This window comes from Microtus oregoni, unplaced genomic scaffold, assembly GCF_018167655.1.
Source record: "Microtus oregoni isolate MIOR12 unplaced genomic scaffold, Mior012 000007F_ref0000211, whole genome shotgun sequence".
Lineage (NCBI taxonomy): Eukaryota > Metazoa > Chordata > Mammalia > Rodentia > Cricetidae > Microtus > Microtus oregoni.
This window is the reverse complement of record NW_024543066.1, coordinates 12,122,992-12,138,901: the sequence shown is the minus strand read 5'-3', so window position 1 is coordinate 12,138,901 and position 15,910 is coordinate 12,122,992. Positions and strand designations below refer to the sequence as shown.

General features: G+C 50.0%; 1 protein-coding gene across 4 annotated transcripts in view; it reads right to left on the bottom strand.

The window, feature by feature from the left end:
* Positions 1-15,910, bottom strand: part of Cdh23 (cadherin related 23) — a 326,387-nt gene that overhangs the window by 211,262 nt on the left and 99,215 nt on the right. For all 4 annotated transcript variants that reach the window (XM_041655414.1, XM_041655412.1, XM_041655411.1 and 1 more), the window contains exon 6: positions 2,602-2,796. In XM_041655414.1, coding sequence (XP_041511348.1) covers positions 2,602-2,796 — 195 coding nt within the window. The remainder of the gene's footprint in view (positions 1-2,601; positions 2,797-15,910) is intronic.

Sequence of the window (15,910 nt, the reverse complement as noted above, 5' to 3'; positions counted from 1 at the left end):
TCACATGTTAGGCTTTTAGATGGATACACACAGAGACAAAGAGACAGAGAGACACAGAGAGAGAGAGACAGACAGACAGACAGACAGACAGGGATTTATCCACAGTCACACTGCTAAGGAAGTAGCCAGGACCCACACACAAGTCTTTTCATATAGAAACATCTGCCTTTAACAACCTTGACTTGGGGGCCTCACATCAGCCAGTCTCCAGCTTGCAAGACAAATGTCCATAGCACTTTTGTGAAATAAACCGCTCCAGGGAATGACCCCAGTGGCCCCTGGGCTAAGGAATTCTGCTGGGACTTGAGGACTAACTGCCTCTATCCAGTTAACTTGGCCTTAGTTTCACTGGGCCATTCCTCACATTACACGAAGCCTCACACTGGCCTCTGCCCTCCTCAGATGGCGCTGTGGATCCTATGGGGGGAAAGACTGTCCTGGTTGTTCCTCAAAGACCCCAGGGACATTCAAGGAGGGCAGAGGAGAACTGCCGAGGATGGGAGAGGTGAGAGCCATGTGTATACACCCACACCCACACACATGAAGCACCAAGTACGGGGTGGGGTGCACAGTACCTAGCCAGGGGCCTGAAAGATCACATAGCATGAAGGGGAGTGCCCGGGAGGACTGATCTCTCGGGTGGGAGATACTGTGGTTTTGGCTACTACCAGATTTTTACCCGGTACCAGGTAGCCAGCCTGGTACTTGATATCCTTATCCCACCCTTGTGGCTGCATCCTGTTCTTTCTGTAGTTGTGTTCTATAGGCCGTGCTAGATTCTATGACAGGGAAGGAGGGATGGATGGCCCTGGGACCTGTGGCTCTCTTCTCTTCTGCTAGACACATGTAGAACCACCATGTTGGGGAAGTGCCCAGTAGCCAATGGCTGTTCACCAACCCCAGGAACTCCTGGTAACAGCTTGTCCAGGGACTAAGTGGGCAGCTATATCATCCAGGAAGTCCTGGCCCAGCTCAGGGCCTGACTGTTGGTAGATTACCAGCAATCTCGCTGTATTTATCCTCCCAGTACAAGCCTGGCCTCTGGATGGACCTGGCTACCCACACTCCTGTTCATGCTCTGGTCTAAACCTACATCCCAAAGCCATTTGTGTGCTGGGTAGAGATCACCCCACAGGACAGATTCACGGGGAAAGGGAGCAGGTACCAGATAGGGTGATGGGGAAGGAGGAGGGGGCACAGATGCTGCTAGTGGGTGTGCCCCAAAAGGGGACCCCAGACTTATAACTCTCCTCCACTCCCAAGTCGGTTTTATTTTATTTTTTATTTAGACTTCTTCCTAGGAAACTAATACGTAATTAGGAGAGAAAATAGAAATTCTTGGCAGGGACCTCCCAAAGAATCAGGCAAGAACCTGGCTTTTCCTGGCTCTAGGAGTCTCTTCAAGTCTTAGCCAAGACTGAATGAAAAGTTCTATCTTTCAAAACTCAACCTAGGACAGATGCAGGGAACTGGGATATCAGCTGCCATGTGGAGTCTGGGGTTGGCTGTTTACCCTGCAGTCACATGGTGTTAAAGCCAAGGGTCCCCTCTGAAGGCTCACAGTGCCAGGGGCAGGTGCCCTCCCTGCATCAGTAGGAAGCCTGGCTTGGATGCCCTCTTTAGAGCAGTAGGGGGCAAGACTTGGTGCTATGGGTGAGGCCAGTGGACCATGGAGGAAGAAAGGGTTCCATGACTTCTTTGCTCTTAGCCTGAGCTCTGCAAACAGATCCAAGGGACAACAGAGTGTTGGGGGTCACTTCTAGCTTTGCAGGCCACTGAAAAGACAGTTGTGCTCCCAGGGGGTCACTGGAATGAGGACACACAGGGCTAGGAGCCTGCTTAAGATATGGCTGACTTAACCCTCAGCCCCTCACAATAGCTAGCATCAAAGGCCCAGGTGCATGCTGGGAACTCAGACTCCTGGCCATGGAGCATGGCAGCCAGAGCCCAAAGTCAGACAAAGCTTTGGATTCCCATTTCCCCTCTCTTAACCAACTGTGGGAGTCTCAATGTTGTCATCCACAAAATGGGCTGAACGCTCCTCCTCTGTCCTGAACTGGCCCATCTTGCAGTTCCCTGGGACTGGGCAGGAGGCTTGGCGCAGTGGGCATTCTTTGGTGGGGAAGCATTACCACACTATGGGGTTTTGGTCAGAGGTCTGGACTGCTCTGAGCTTGCTTGTTAGGTAGTGTCAGGGCACATCTGTGTTGACAACCCTGATCTGTTTCCCAGAGACACCTGCACTGACTGTCCTAAGGAGGTTGCCCATGCAAGCTAAGCAATTGTGTTCATGGGTGATGTTGGTGAACCACGGAATCTCCCCTCTGCCTCAGTCTTCTTGTTGGTATCTGTAAGATGGGCATATCAACCATACTCATGAGGTGGGGATGTTTGAAGGTTAATGGAAAGTCTCTTTGGGCTCCAAGGACAATGCCAGGGACACGGTGACACCACCTGTTTACTATCGCCACCATCACCAGATTCTTTACTGTAAATCTTCAAGAGGCATGGAGCTAAATCAAGTCTCCTTGGAATACCCTGTTTCCTTCTAGATGAGAAGACACAGATGGGAGGCACTGGCGGCCCAGGGCGGTAACTCACCGTGGCGTTGACCGTGAGCTGGTACGCCTGCGTGACCTCATAGTCCAGCTCCCTGATCACGGTGACGATGCCTCGGGCGCTGTCGATGGCAAAGAACTGAGACGGGGGCTGGAAGGAGTAGAGGACACTGCCACCGGCACCCAGGTCAGGATCGGTGGCGTTGACAATAAAGATGGGCGTGCCCACTGGTGTGTTCTGAGTGAGAGCAAAGTAAATAAGAGGTTGAGTCTCACTTCACCGGAAGCAGCTGCTCCAGTCAGCCGCCATTCCTCCGGCCAGCAAAGGCCATTAACCGCGCCCCTGCAGCCAACCGAACCCAGCCTGTCATTTCCATTCTAAGCGGGTTCGGAGGAATGTAAAATGCATGATTTCTTTCTTCCCCTTTTTGATGGCCTCCTGGTGGCTATAAGAGCACTGGGCTCCGAAGACGGCCTGCTTATCCCAGAGTCCTGGAAGAGGGGCCTTTAGGTCCCCAAACCCATTTCTTGGTGGATCCGCTTCCTTCGTCCAGAGCCCCTTGGCTGCCCAAGCTGCAGCAGATTGCCCTGGAGGGTGACTAGGAACCTTCCTGTGGGACTCTGCCAAGGGCAAGCAAGAGTGGGAGGTGTGTACCTGGATGGGGGGGGGGGCTTGGAGTCTCCAAGGGGAGGGGCCTCCCCTGCCACCCTGTCAGCTGAGTATCTGTGGTTACTTAGCTGGCTCTGCCTCCGAGGAGCATTCCAGGATGCTGTAACTCTTGTTCTACCATTCATGTAAGCCCTTGTGCCTTTCTGACTCAGGGTGGCGGGTGAAGGCCACTTCCTCACGAGGCTGGGATGGTGTTTCCGCGGGAAGGTTGTATACTGTCCCGATTTATATGCCACAGCCTGTAACTCACCACCCTGGCCTGTAGCCTCAGCCAGTTCTCACCCTCCCTTGCAGCCTGCAGTTCCATTGGCCTCGGAGGGTGCCTGGCATGCAGACTAGTCAGTGAACAGCTCCGTGACACACAGTCAGATCTCGGCAGCACTAAGTGGTTATATTCTGAGCGTCTGCTATACCGCCTGCCCCTGTCCACCCCTGTCTCCACAGTGTCTGCTCATCGCTGGCCGCATGGATTTCTCTACACTGTAGAAAGTCTGGACACACTGGAGGAAAGACACTTGAAGGAGGTGCTTTGCAGGGAGGGGAAGGTGAAAACCACCAGTTATACCTTCTTGCTGCAGCACTGGCATGGGGCATAGAGGGCAACTGGTCCAAAACCACACAGCGAGGAGATGGGCAAGCAAGCAAGGCCTTGGGTTCAAGGGCTGCTGATTCCAAGCACGTGATCTCAACCTCTACAACCAAGGCTGCCCTACAACCACGGCATTGGCTCTTTTGGGACAACCAGTGCTTCTAGAAAGCCCAGCGACTGAGTTGCTATGGCCCTACCTGAGCTGGCCAATTCTCCTCCATTGATCACCAAGTATGGGGCTGACGGGACATCCCTCAACACTCTGATGATGGGAACAGAAGACTGGATGTGGGTCGCCTCTCCCCCAATCACCATTTGTGGATCCCCAGTACCCTTGGCACAGAACACCCCACATAGACTGGCCCTGGATTGCCCTTCATGCATTATTTCCTAGTTGCATGGAGCCGTTTGTACTGCTCCAGCCCAGTAGCTCCCTTGCACTACAGGCCCACAGCAATAGAACCAAGCAGCTGTGGGCAGCAACCTCTTAGGCTGTGAACCCCAATACACCTTCCCTTCTTTTAAGTCCGTTTCTTTCTTCTCTCTCTTCATGTGCACATATGTCTGCTCATGTGGTCATGCTCACATGCATGCACATGAGTATGGGTGTGTATGCATGTGTGCACGGAAGCACAGAGGTTGGTACTGGTGCCTTCCTCAGTCACTTTATATTTTTTTAAGACTAGAGCTCTCACAGGACCTGGGGCTGATGGTTTCAGCTAGACTGACTGGTTGACTCATGAACCCTGGGGATCCTCCTGCCTCTGCCTCTCTGGCCCCAGGATTACAGCCATGTGCCACATTTGTTTTTGTTGTTGTTTTGTTTTTTTAGTTTTGTTTTTACATTTTGTTGCTGTTGTTGTTGCTGCTGCTGCTTCTGGGAACCAAACTCAGTCCTTGTGCATATTCAGGAGCTGTTTCTCCAGCCTTCTTAAAATGATTTCTTTGGGTCTTTTGTCTCAGCCCTGGAAAGTGACTAATACACTACCCCTTGAAAGTGAGCATTTCCCAGACAAGCCTTCACTGAAGCTATCTAAGAAGATCTCTTTCCTTTGGACCCTGATGGTCACAGTCACCTGTAAAACTGTGGCTGGAAGATCAAGCTCCCCTGGTACAGGGTTCCATTAAGACAGCCTCCACCATGATGCTCCCTCAGCCTCCAGTTCCACGCCCTAATCACTCTCCTCTAAAGCACACACACGCCCAGATACGTTTTGGAGATGCAGGCCTCGTGCAGAATACAGCTCAGCTCAGCTCAGCAATACGGCCCCATCAGACGTCACCTGAGCTCCATCCCAGAGGGATGAGGACATTTCACCTGTCCACACTCCATGGTCTAGGACAAACTCTTAGGCTCTGTGAACAGTGGGTCTCTGGAGTCAGGAGGGAGGCCCAGAGGACACTGGAGAAGGGAACTAGAAGGCCCATTTGTGCCCAACCTTGGGCACAATGTCTCACATAGTGAAAACCCATTTGATTTCTGCATAACTTCGGATAGGTTTTAAATGACCTGGCTAAGAGCCATCCATAAACTTAGAAGGGCGGACATTGGGCAGAAAAGAGTGCTGACTTCCCGCATTCCGGATCCCGGGCCGCATGCTCTACCAAGGATCAGCACACACACACTGGAGCCTCTCCAGTGCCAGCTGCTGCTCTAAGGGATGCGCAGATGGCTACACAGGCCTGCCTTCTCAGCACAAGCAGATTCTCGGGGGCCAGGCCCATCTGGTCCCTGTAGACAGTGGACCCTGGAGGCTCAGAGCAGGAACCTGGAGTCAGACCCCCAAATTACCAGGAGACCTTATGTATCAACTGTTTAACCCCTTTTGATTTCCAGGTCCTCGTGTGTAAAATGGAACTGTTAATGGCACAGCCTCTCGGGGACGATGTGAGAAAGAATTACACAAGATGACGTGGGAATAATAGGACATGCTTCTTACAGGAGACATGGTGACATGCAGCAACACTCAACCAACGATCACCGCCCAGCACTGCTGATCTAGCAGTGAAATGGCATCCCAGGCATGGGGAGATGAGACCCAGGAGAGCCTACGGACGAATTTCTTCACCATGAACTTGGACAAGCACCTTTGGTATGGAGAGATGACTCAGTGAGTAGAGGCACTCACTGCCATGCCTGATGACTTGAGTCTGACTCCCGGGGACTCACACAGTAGAAGGAGAAAGCCAACTCTCACAGGAGGTCCGTGTGTCTGTGTGTCTATGTGTGTGTGTCTGTAGGCAAATAAACATAGTGTTTCTTTTTAAACATGTCCATGTATTAATTTCTTGTTTCTGTAACAAACAAGACTGGGAAATATTCCCAAGGGACCCTGCAGGGGGTGCAGAGCCTATAAGACGAGGACAGAGTTGGGCCTAAGATGAGGGGTAAGCTGAGGCCAGGGATGTCCCTAAACCAAAAGGCCAGTTCTGACTATGGACCATTCTGGATGCAGGGGCTTCAGGATGATCCGGGCCAGGCCTCTCATTTGAAAGATGAGAGAAGTGAGCCCAGGGAAGTATTATGTTCTTCCCTAGGTGAGCCCTGGATCGTGACGGGTGATCCAGGTCTGACCATGGCTCCTGACAGGTGGCTGCATTGGTTCTTATACGGCTTTTCTCAACCTCCCACAGACGCCAATGGGCCTCCTCATCCACCCTCCTTCCTCAACTCTGCTCAAAAGATGAAGCCAGGTCATATGCCAAGCAACTTCAGACCCAGGATCCATTTGATTGGTGCCAGAGTAACCACCTGACCTGCATAGGCCAATCAGATAGGGTCATAGAAATTAAATCAATTTGCTAAGGGAAACAGGATGGAAAGATCTTTGCCATCCACTCGGGGGGTGGCATGGGCATTGGGACAGGCCCAAGTGCAGTGAGGGGACTATCCATCTAGGGAAGGGGGAGATGAGGCTCCCTGGGTCCTCTCTACACTGATCCTCACACACCCCTGTGGCTGCTGTGTGTGGGACCTGACTTGTGAGGTGTTTCTCATGGACACCTTCTTGCTCTATGAGTCTTAGCTCTTTGCTCCCATTTGACACTTCTAGAACATGCCTCAAACGTGCTAGGGCTCCTTATTCCCAGACAACGCCACAGGCTCCCCCACTTCTGCCGGCATTCTTCCCCGTCAGTGCCCACAGTCAGCATAGAAATCTAAGCACCTGACGACTGCTCCCTGGTCACGGCTCGGCCAGGGCTCGCTGGACGTGACTCAGAGGCTCCAGCACTCACTCACTGACTATCCCTTCTGAATGTGCAGATCAACACAGATCACTGCAATGATTCACACGGCTGTGGCAGGTGACAGAATGAGCAAGAAACAGCCTGATCACGCACTTGTCACAGTCAACCCGGAGTGACAACGCTTCTATAGCCCTTGTCCCTTTCGAACCTCAGGCTGTCCCTTTCAGCAAGTGGCCATACCACATAGGTCACACGCAGGGCAGGCCTCCGCCTCCTCCGACCCCTATTTAAGCTCCACATCACTTGTGATGGGCCGGCTGTAAATGGGCCACCCTGTGCAATTCTGAGACAAATAAATCTTGTTGCTACTCCTTGGGGTGACAAGGGAATAGACTCTGGGAAAGTTCTGCCGTGCTCGGGATCTTGTTCGTTAATAATAATGATGAATGGCTTGCTTCTCCCATGCAGGCTGAGCTACATTCTACTCCAGGCTTCTCTGGAGGTGGCTTAGGGTGCTCACTGGAACAGAGCAGGGTGGGGGTTGTACACTGCCAGGGAGAGAGGCGAGGCGGGGGTGGGGAGGGGACAATGCGTGGAAGGTTGGAGATAAAGAGAAGAGAGAATGATGAGAGAGAAAGTCAAACAGACACAAAGAAAAGTAGGATGGGACAGGGAAAGGGACAGCTGGGACCCAAAGGAAAAAAGGGAATCAGAAGGGAAGAATGTCCTGGAGGAGCCAGGGCCAGGGTACAGTTGTTGGAACAGAAATCAAGAGCACAAGGAGACACTATGGAGGGAAAGTTATCAACAAAGGAAATGAACTGAGAACGTATCTGGCTAAGAGAAATAGTTCATTTAGTAGAAGTGCTTGCCCAGCATGCAGAACCCTGGGCTCGATCCCTAGAACTGCAAACATCAACTGTGGTGGTGCACACTAGTAATTTAGGCACCGAGGAGGTTGAGGCAAGGGGATCAGAGGTTCAAAACCAGCCTGGGCTATGTGAGACCCTGTCTCAAAAAAAAAAAAAAAAAAAGACAGACACTTTTTTTTAAGGACAGAAAGACAAGTGGGAGAAAGAACTGGCGCTCCGCACCTCACACTCTTTGCCATCATGGGGCCCCTCCCCGGCTAGATGAATTCTGTACCCTTGACCAAATTCAGACAAACCCACAACCATCTCTGCTTAGGTGCTATCTCCAAAGGCATTATTAATATTTATGGAATGCTTGCTAGATGCAGCTACAGTCTTTAATATCTTATTATAGAGCCTGTTAGGAAATGCATTAGTAATAAATTCCCGACAGATGGAGTTCTGACAAGGTGCAGGTGGCTTGGTGGATCTGAGCTGGGAGAAGACCCTTCTGGAACATGTGTGAGCCACTCAGAGGCTGGAAGCCATCCCTTGGGTAGGGCGGAGGAGGAGAGAGAGGTTAGCCAGGAATGCAGCCTGGGTGAAAGCTGATCTAGGGTAGAGGAGACAGGACTGGTGGACACTTTAACCCTGGAGGAATTTCAGAAGCAGCAGGGTACCTTGAATTCCTCATGCTTTCTCAGATGACAAAAGGCCTCCTGGTACAACAGGAAGGATGACTGCCTAATTCTCGGGGCCAGGGAGGCACCTGTGTTTTGAGGTTCCATGGATTGCCTCGCCAAGGTGTCACTTCCAGAGGTCTTTAGGACATTCTTATTGTCACCTATTGACCATGGAGGGGAAGGAATAGAGTCTGTAGGACAATAGGGTCTATAGGACATGCACTGTAGTCCTGGCTCATATAGATCAGAAGTGTGGAAGTCAGGAAGGGCAGGTGGAAATGGCCAATTAAAGGAGCATGAGGGAACAGGGACAGGTGTGTACCTGGTCTCTCTGGAGCTCTCTGGGGTTTCATTATGGTCAAGACAGGGCACTCTTATGCAGGCAAAAAACCCGCATGTGTAGACCTGTGGTCCATCTCTATGAAGGAAGCTAGGAGAACTCATTTCATGACGTCTCTTCTCCTGATCACTGTCTGCTCTCTCTTCTCAGGGGGTGGCACATGTTCAACCTGATGTTGCTAGAAGACTCTTCCCTGGGATGGCACCCCAAGTGGTCAGATCTTCCCAGAAGATTCACACAACTCTGAGCCCTGCTTTGCAGCATGTATTGCCTTTGCAGGAAGCCAGATAGACAGCCACAAACATGCTTACTGAACAGCCACTAGCTCCTGAATGCAACCTGCCGGAGTGGCTCTGGAGTTCTCCCCAGACCTCTCTTGCTGCCATTTGCCTTGGCCCCTTTTCAGTTCTTAGGCTGTCTCTTGACTGCAGAAGGCATGAGACAAATATTGTTAAAGAATCAGGGACTTTCCAGCAAACATGGCAGACGGAACACATTCATTTATGTCTGTTTTGGTCCCAGCCTCTCACCAAGACGACATAAAGTGAATTAAAAATGCATAAGGTCCACAAGGGCAAACAGAACAGGAGAGGGGACCACAGCACACGAGAGATGCCAATGACGCTGTGGAAACTGGAAATGGATGGGTATCTTAGGAGGCCAGGAGGTTGTGTCTAGAAAAGCCCAGGATCCGCGAAGTCCACATTACGCTGCATGCGAGGGGCTGTGTAGGGCTGAGGACGAGACAGGAGGCAGAAGGTCTTTTGGACCCAAATGAGGTTGGGTCTCCAGTTCTTGCTGCAGATCACAGGTCCCTTTCTAGATGGCTTTGTTAAGGGACTCCAGACTGCAGGCTGGGAGCTGGGACAAGGACTTGAGAGGATTCTCATCTTCCTGATTCTCTCACCACCAGGTCTGCTGGTCAGCCCTCGGAAGCTGGGCAGCCAGGCAGAACACAGAAAACAAGCCCACGTGAAAACTCAAGGAGTAACATGCCAGGGGCCCTGAAAGCAACAGGGGAAGTCTTGTCCAGCCCCCACCCCACATACCCCAAGCACCTGTGATGAACAGGCAGAATGAGAAATATAGTGTCACTCTTATACATGAAGAGACAGGGTCCACCTGGAATTTCAACACTCAGGAGGCCAAGGTAGGAGACTCACTGCCAGTCTGACTAGCCTGGGCTACATAGCAGAAGCCTGTTTTCAAAATACAGGGAGGTAGGGAGGAAGGAAGTGGGGGGAGGGAAGATAAGAAGCCACCTGTGTCCTAAAAGTCCAGTCAGGACAGAGCCTCTCTGAAGCAGGAACATTCCAGGAGGAAGAAGAGCCCAACAGAAAATAAAGGTCAGCTCAGGGGTGAAGGTAGGAAGGTAACAAGTTCAAGGCAACTCTGGCCACCTTAATGAAGTCCTGCCTCAAAATGGAAAGAGTCAAAGAGAGGCCGGGGTGCAACTAAGTCATAAAGAAGTTGCTTAGCATATGCAAATGTGGAACCTTGTGTTCCATGCCCAGTGCTGCAGACAACAACAAAGGAGGGAAGGAAAGAAGGGAGGGAGGGAGGGGGGAGAGAGGGAGGGAGGGAGGGAGGGAGAAAGGGAGGAAGGAAAAAAATTTAACAGAAGAGTCAGAAATGAAGAAAATTTCCAAAGTAAAGTAACTCAAAGATGAACATGGGCGAGAAAGTAAGAACATTAGAGGAACAGCTTAGACCCAACCAACCCAAAGCCCAACTAACAGGAGTTCACAGAGAGCCAGCAGCAGGAAGCTTGTCATACAGGGGTAAACCTTCCAGACCCAAGAGACATGAGCCCAGATAGTTTCAGAGATAGACCTGAACGAAAACATAAAACTTAGACCTTTCAAAATACAAATCCATGTGGGGAAAACTCCAGAGACTTTAGAGAGAAAACAAATGCCCACACACAGAAGATCAAGAGCAAAGTCGCCATCGATTCTTAACAGTAAAACATTACAGGCTGAAGCACAGAGGAAGAAATGAGTTCACAGAATGAGGAAAACTAGTTCTATACCCAGCCCAGCTATCAAAGCCATCAACGAGTAAAAAATGTAAAATAAATGCATCTTTCAGATAAAGTTTTAAAAACATTCCCATAAATCCCTTTTCCTGGAAATCACTGAAGGGTGTGTCCTATCAAAAGAATGATAGAAACCAAGAAAGAATAAAAATGATATCTGTCAAAAAAAAAAAAAAAACAAAACCTGATCCAATATAGGAGTAAGGTAAGGAATTCCTTTTAACACAGTAAGAGGTGATCAGAATTATACTAAAATATTTAGGGGCAAGTAAGTGATTAGCCCATGGAACACAAAGCAAGCAAGTACAAGAAATTCTAGGACAAACAATAGGGGAATTGTATAAGTACAGTATACTACTTGGCTCATCTAAGAGTGACATTTATGTGGTCATCGCACCAGATATACCAAATGCTATCTTAGCTAACAGGAAGGCAATGATTATGCTTTAAGGAATGGTGGGGAATTGTTAGTGGTGTGTATTGGTGTTTGTGTATGTGCTTGTGTGTACCTGTGTTGTTGTATATGTGTTCTGGTACTTGTGTGTAACAAAGATAGGTAGGAATGGATAAATGTCAAATTCTCTCTTCCGCAGTTAAAAAGTTACTAGCTAATATCTAAAAGTGAGCATTTGAAAAGGATTTGTGATCTCCAAATGAGAAGGAGAGTGTCTCGAAGTAGGAGAGATAGAGCAGGACCCTGCTGTTTTCATTAGAAGCCACACTGTACTAGAGGACATGTAAGCTCATACATATGTACCTTTGATTAAAATTAATATGAAAAATGAAAGAAATTCTCACCACACCTAGACCCCTGAAGGTCCCTCTCCCTTTCAGTTTTGTTCCCTGTAGGAAATCCTGGTACGCTTATTGTCTCCTATCTTCTCACTATCTTCTCACTTCCCCCCCAGACACCATCTCTGGCTCTTCTGTCACCTCCAAGGCCAAAGCTCTAGACCCTGAATGTCACCCTAGCATGACCAAGCATTCTGTCCCCAAACATCTCTTTCACTTCTGTCCCATGAGAGGCCTACTTGCTCAGTGATTCCAGCTCTTGGTTCTCCCAGGTTCCCAGCTCTCACATGCAGGTTGGGCCGGAGACCTCTTCCTCTGTCACATGTACACATGACCCTGACTACCCACGGATGCCAGACATTAGGGCCAGCGGAGCTTCAACCATGGCATTGCTCTCTCACTCCCCTCTCAGAGCTTGCTCTGCAAAGCCAGGTGTGAAAACTAAAGAGCGAAATGGACCCAGCTTCTACCTCTTCCCTTTAAGGCAACTTGGTTGCCATGCCAACCAGTGACCTTCCTAGATAATGAATGATGGAGTCCATGCCACAGTGTCCACATTCCAAGGCTGTCCGTCTGACCAGCAGATGCACAGGGAAGCATGCGGTGCAGGGCCCTGTGCACCACGAAGTATGTAGCTGGTAGATCTGCCTAGCAGCTACCTGAAGCCATGTGCAAAGAAAGAGAGGGCCGGGACAATCAGGTAGCCCAGCGTCCACAGGAGTCTCAGCCTCATAATATACTATTCCAATACCAGCCAATATGGCTGCCTACTTAAGGACTAGCCTTATCGTCTTGAGGGCTGGCGGGAAGGAACAGGGACTGGAGGCAGGACCCTGGGGATCTGACTCCATTCTCCTCACTTTTAGTCCTAGCCTGAGCTGTTAGTGTGATTAGACGCTGGAGATTTCATCCCGTCTCAGCTCAGCTTCTGGTTTCTGGGAAAATGGAGGTTCTATCTGTGGACCATCACCTTCAGGTCAGTTGGCTGAAATGGAAAAACCTAGAGACAACTGTCTGCACATCTGGGTTATGCTCCTGCTACTCTATGGCCCTGTGTGACTTCATTCTTGGTGGCTATAGGACATCAGTGGGTATATGAAACCTCGGGGTTTTTTTTTTCCCAACCAGGAAATGGGTATGATAATCTCTGTGCTGCCTTCAGCATAGCTCAGGTTGAAATGGAAAAAGTTGAAATGGTTGCAGAGTCCATGTTTTCTGGGTATCAGCAGACAGCTTGAAAGGCTTCAAGATTTCAAATTTCCAGATTAGGAGTGTTTAAATCGTTAGGTCTATGAAAACACATTCAAACTTGAATTTTGTGACACTCCTGGTCCTGAGAAGTTTGGATGAGGGAAACTCATTATGTGGTGAATGAATTGTTCAAGAATCAAGGTTTCCTGGGGGTTTGGGTTGGTGCTGGGGACCCTGACCATCCATCATGGGTGAAGCCTGGAGTTCTATATGCCTGGCGCCATGAACAAACATACCAGTGCTATCAAAGGCCCTAACAAAATCTTCACACCCTCCTACAGAGCCAGAAAATTCCAAGAGAAGAATCCAGGGTGTGTGTGTGTGTGTGTGTGTGTGTGTGTGTGTGTGTGTGTGTGTGTGTTGGGAGTCTTGCTAACAGATGACCTCAAGTCCAGGGACTGGACCAGAGGCTGGAGCTGCAAGTGGTCCTGAGACCTCGTAGATTTTTGGATGCATGGAGTCTCCTAGAAGTTTGAAGTTGTTGTTGTTATTTGTTTATTTTTCTAGACTTTCATGGATCTGGGGTAAGGGCAGCTTCTATCCGTTGAGGATTTCCTGCATGGGGCTCTATGTGTGCCGTATCAGTTCACACAGCAGCTGGGTGCAGAGAGTGTTACCCCTCCATCCTTTGGATTCCAGAGCTGTATGACATTGCTCACACCCCAGCGGGCTGCACTACAGCCTAAGCTTTTAATCATCATACAGCCACTGTCTCTAGTGCCCCAGGAGCAGGGTGTGATGGGCAAAGGGACCTTGGGAAACTAGGACCCATGCTGCCATTTTGGCTCAGTACCAGGGAATGTCAGTGATGGTCAATCGTGCCATGGAAATGACTTAGGTCATTTTAAGGACCCAGATTCGTAAGTGACAAGTGTCAGTGTTCTTTGGGGGGAAGTACCAGGACTGGATGAGTAAATTACTAGGAGCCACCAGGCTCATTCTTCCATCTGCCCTGGACATGTTTATAAAACAAGGGGGAAGACTGCCTTGATCATTCCCTATCTTTCCAACTAAAAAATGGTGAGCTCATGAAAAAATGTCCTTGTGGGAGAAAATACAGAAAGTGGGGCTATGAGGGAGTTGTAGTAGGAGCCCCAACTGCACACTTTGAGCAGTGTAGGGATGCTGGACAGACTCTTGGTTCTCAGGTTCCTAACAGTGGGATGCACACAATAAGATTATTGTCCCTTATGGGAAATACCACAGAAAGGGCTCCGTGTGCAGTAGGTGTTTAAGGAAGATTAGGCTCTGACCTCCTGGGGCAGGCATGGGGGTGAAGAGTGACCACCTGGGCAGACAAATGGTCTTTATAGTCTAGATCTATAAAGTGCTCTGCAAACATCACTTCCAGTGGGAAGGGTCGGAGCCTGAAGCCTGAGGTCCCTGCCCTGTTCTCAGCAGAGATGCGTGCATCCCCCTCTATCTCCAACCCAAACGGGCTCCATCTCCCTGCCCTAAGGCTTATTCCTTCCCCTGATGATGGCTTGTGCTAAACAAATGAATATGTAAACTTCCTTAGGGCAGGCCTTACAGCTCAGGCAGCTATTGCTAATGAATGGATTGGAATAAGGAGACAGCAATAGTTCTCATCCTTCCTCCTCCCTCTTCCCTCTGGCTCCTCCCTCTCCTGTGTGCCACAACTTTACCCAGCGGAGTACCCAGAGGGAGAGGTGGATGCAAAAGCAGCATAGGCTGGGTGGGAGCAAGGGTGGCATAGGGTGCTGTGGCTTGTTCCCCTCCCACTCCTATGGCTACAGCTATCAGCCCTTCAGATGGTGGGAGCCTGTTACTTAGTACCTGGGGAGCACCTGGATGGACAGAGCCAGAGGCAGGAGGGGTGTAGGGGACAGCAAGTAGGTTTTACACTGGCTGAAGGCTTACAGAGAGCTGGTTGGCACTGACCCTGAGCCAGGCAGACTAGGGTGACCAAGAAATTCACTGGGTCCTGGGGACTATGGGAAGGTGGTTTAAGTCTTAATAGGTGGAGAAAAATCGGAAACCTGGCATGGTAGCACACACCTGTAATCCCAGCACTCAGGAAGTTAGGCAAGAGGATCAGGAGTTCAAGGCATTTTTACCTACATAGGAAGTTCAAGACCAGCCTGGATTTCAGGGCACCCTGTCTTGAGGGGGAGAAAAAAAGACTTGAGGAGATACCTATACCCAGAACTGGTTGGCACTAGCTGGGGATCTCTGAGATGGTTCCAGTGTCGAACCACCACCAGCCTCCATCTCACACATTTTTCGGAGAATCCTGTGTGGCACCAGGGCAGAGAACAGACCCTGGCTCAGAAATGTCAAGACTCAGGCACGCTGGCCGTCGTCACTCAGGTGGTCACTGGATAGCTCAAATTCCCTGGCTTTTCCCTACCCTGTTCTAACAAGGATGGAAGGTGGCTTGCCCAACCACTCACCAGTCTTAGCTTCTTGGGGATGGGTGTGGACCTTGACCCAGAGCCAGAGCGCTGAGGATCTGGACTGTGTGGCCCCAAGTGTAGTCCTAGACAAGGTACAGTCACACCCTCCTGCTGTAAAAGGGAGGCACCCTTGGAGGTGAAAGGTGACTTCCATCATCAGATACAGGGCTGCATGTTTTGAAGGGGGAAATCACCAGCCATCTTCTTCTCTTTCTTTTTTTAAAGAGACTTGCTTTTTCCAGGCATATGTGATACTCTCAGGGATGGAATAAAACAGATTCTGGTGTTCCATCCTGCCAGAGGGGCTCACCATATCTTAGAGGGCACTGTCTTACAAGGGGCCATCCATAAAGGAAGAACTCAGACACAAAGAAGCCTGGTCTCCTGTGACTCAGTCTCCTTAACTCGCTGATGGATGTCACAATCCCTAGGGATGGGTCCTGCAGACAAAAGAATTCTGCATCATCTAGTTTAGACTGGCTGATGTCTAGTGACCAACTTCATCAGTGCCAAGGATTGGCAGCTTGGATTC